Source organism: Vigna unguiculata, chromosome 11 (genome assembly GCF_037176805.1).
Source record: "Vigna unguiculata cultivar grain cowpea cultivar isolate G323 ecotype 2 chromosome 11, ASM3717680v1, whole genome shotgun sequence".
In the NCBI taxonomy this organism is placed as follows: domain Eukaryota; kingdom Viridiplantae; phylum Streptophyta; class Magnoliopsida; order Fabales; family Fabaceae; genus Vigna; species Vigna unguiculata.
The window spans coordinates 42,377,206-42,379,047 of record NC_140802.1 but is presented as its reverse complement, the minus strand read 5'-3'; the positions used below and the strand labels follow the sequence as shown (position 1 = coordinate 42,379,047).

The window sequence follows — 1,842 nt, the reverse complement described above, 5'->3', positions numbered from 1 at the left end:
CAATTCCCACTGATCCCTCCAACACCATATTTTCACACTAAAAGAATGTTAAAAAGACAAAAATACTAACACAAAAACCAAACTCATTCCACTTTCCTCCACCGTTCGAAATTCAAAATTCAAAACTTTAACGCCGTTTAAATGCACAGGGAAAGGGTAATTCCGTCCCACAAAGTAAAAAATATAATCCTCTGTAACACACCCAACAACCCAGTTTACACCTTCATCCAAAACCCTCTATAAATAACCGTAAAATGTAACCTTCTCCGGCGTGCTTATATTTTCAGTTTTACATACCAAGTCATGGCTCCTTCACTGTTCCTATGCACATTCTTCATCCTCGCTGTCACCACCCTTACCTCACCCACAGGTGCCCTTATCCTAACCTTAGTTAACAACTGCAACTACACCGTGTGGCCAGCCATTCAACCCAACGCCGGCCACCCAGTCCTCGCCGGCGGCGGCTTTACCCTCAACACCCTCACCCACCAGTCCATCCCCGTCCCGGATGTCCACTGGTCAGGCCGGGTCTGGGCCCGTACCGGCTGCACCCACTCCGGCGCCGGCTTCTCCTGCGCCAGCGGTGACTGCGGCGGCCGTCTCCAGTGCAACGGCGCCGGCGGTTCTCCTCCCGCCTCCCTGGCGCAAGTGGAGGTCCACCACGGAAACGGCGATTCCGTCTCCTACGGCGTGAGCCTCGTCGACGGGTTCAACGTCCCCATGACGGTGACCCCACACGAGGGCAAAGGCGTGTGCCCGGTGGTTGGTTGCCGCGCCGACTTGCTTGCCACGTGTCCCCCCGTGCTGCAGCACCGCGTCCCGGCCGTTCACGGACCCGTCGTCGCGTGCAAGAGCGGGTGCGAGGCTTTCCACACCGACGAGCTCTGCTGTAGGAACCACTTCAACAGCCCCCACACGTGCCGTGAGTCCGTGTACTCCACCTTCTTCAAGCACGCGTGCCCCAACACTTTCACCTACGCCCACGACAACCCCTCCCTCATGCACCAGTGTTCCTCCCCGCACGAGCTCAAGGTTATCTTTTGCCACTAAAAGAGACTAAACTAAACCTTTGTTTGGGTCATTGTTTGGTGACTCGACTTCTGTCTCCTCAATAACTTTTCAGTGGAAGAAAAGTTGGCGAAAGAAATTAAGAAAAAAAAAAACATGCTTGTAATTTCTTCAGTTGCTTCAGTGTAGTTGTCGTGTTTGTTATTCATCATCTTTAAAAAGTTGTAATTTATGTTGTGTGGTTAACTTGAGTTTTCATTTAGCTAGTAGTTTTCTTCTGTGTGTATCTTTAAACTTGTTCTCTGCATCTGCTACTGGTTGGGTGATTATAAGAGTGTGATGAAGATGGTATAATGTGAAAAGAAAGAGAGTGATTCACCAAATTGGCTCCTATATCGAGATTTTGATTCTTTTGAATGGGAGAAAAAGAAAGGTACCTGGTATGGCACGTGATTTCGGTCCTTTTTCTTATACTTCTGACAAGTTCAAGCAGTGTTACCTTTACCACGTTTCTATTGTTATTTTCTGTATTTTTGTTACTGTTTTCTAGAAATGAGTTTGGTGATACTCGTACATAAAGAAAGGTTGGTACACTTTTGTTCTTTGGATACTAGCAGGGGCCGTGTCTGCAAAATGTTAAATGTATGGTTTTTAATTTCATGCTTCTGTCATGAATCACCAACCAGAACTGATAAATTTAGTTCAAATTGAATTTGAACTGATTTTATATATTCAAGGTGTTAATTTGAAAGTGTTGGATTGAGTGAGGTGGAAATTTTGAGTGTACTTTGTAATAATTTTACGTTGTTTAATTAATCTGATGCAGTGTTTCGT

At 46.3% G+C, this 1,842-nt stretch overlaps 1 protein-coding gene across 1 annotated transcript; it reads left to right on the top strand.

The window, feature by feature from the left end:
* The first annotated feature begins 263 nt into the window (after positions 1 to 263).
* LOC114168374 (Pathogenesis-related thaumatin superfamily protein) lies at positions 264 to 1,547 on the top strand. The gene has a single exon (XM_028053160.2). It carries the CDS (start codon positions 304 to 306, stop codon positions 1,048 to 1,050), a length of 747 nt encoding a protein of 248 aa, XP_027908961.1. The 5' UTR covers positions 264 to 303; the 3' UTR covers positions 1,051 to 1,547.
* The last annotated feature ends 295 nt before the right edge of the window (positions 1,548 to 1,842 follow it).

Bases quoted from the DNA above. Each gene is read 5' to 3' on its own strand.
- LOC114168374 (XM_028053160.2), top strand. From the start codon at position 304: ATGGCTCCTTCACTGTTCCTATGCACATTCTTCATCCTCGCTGTCACC.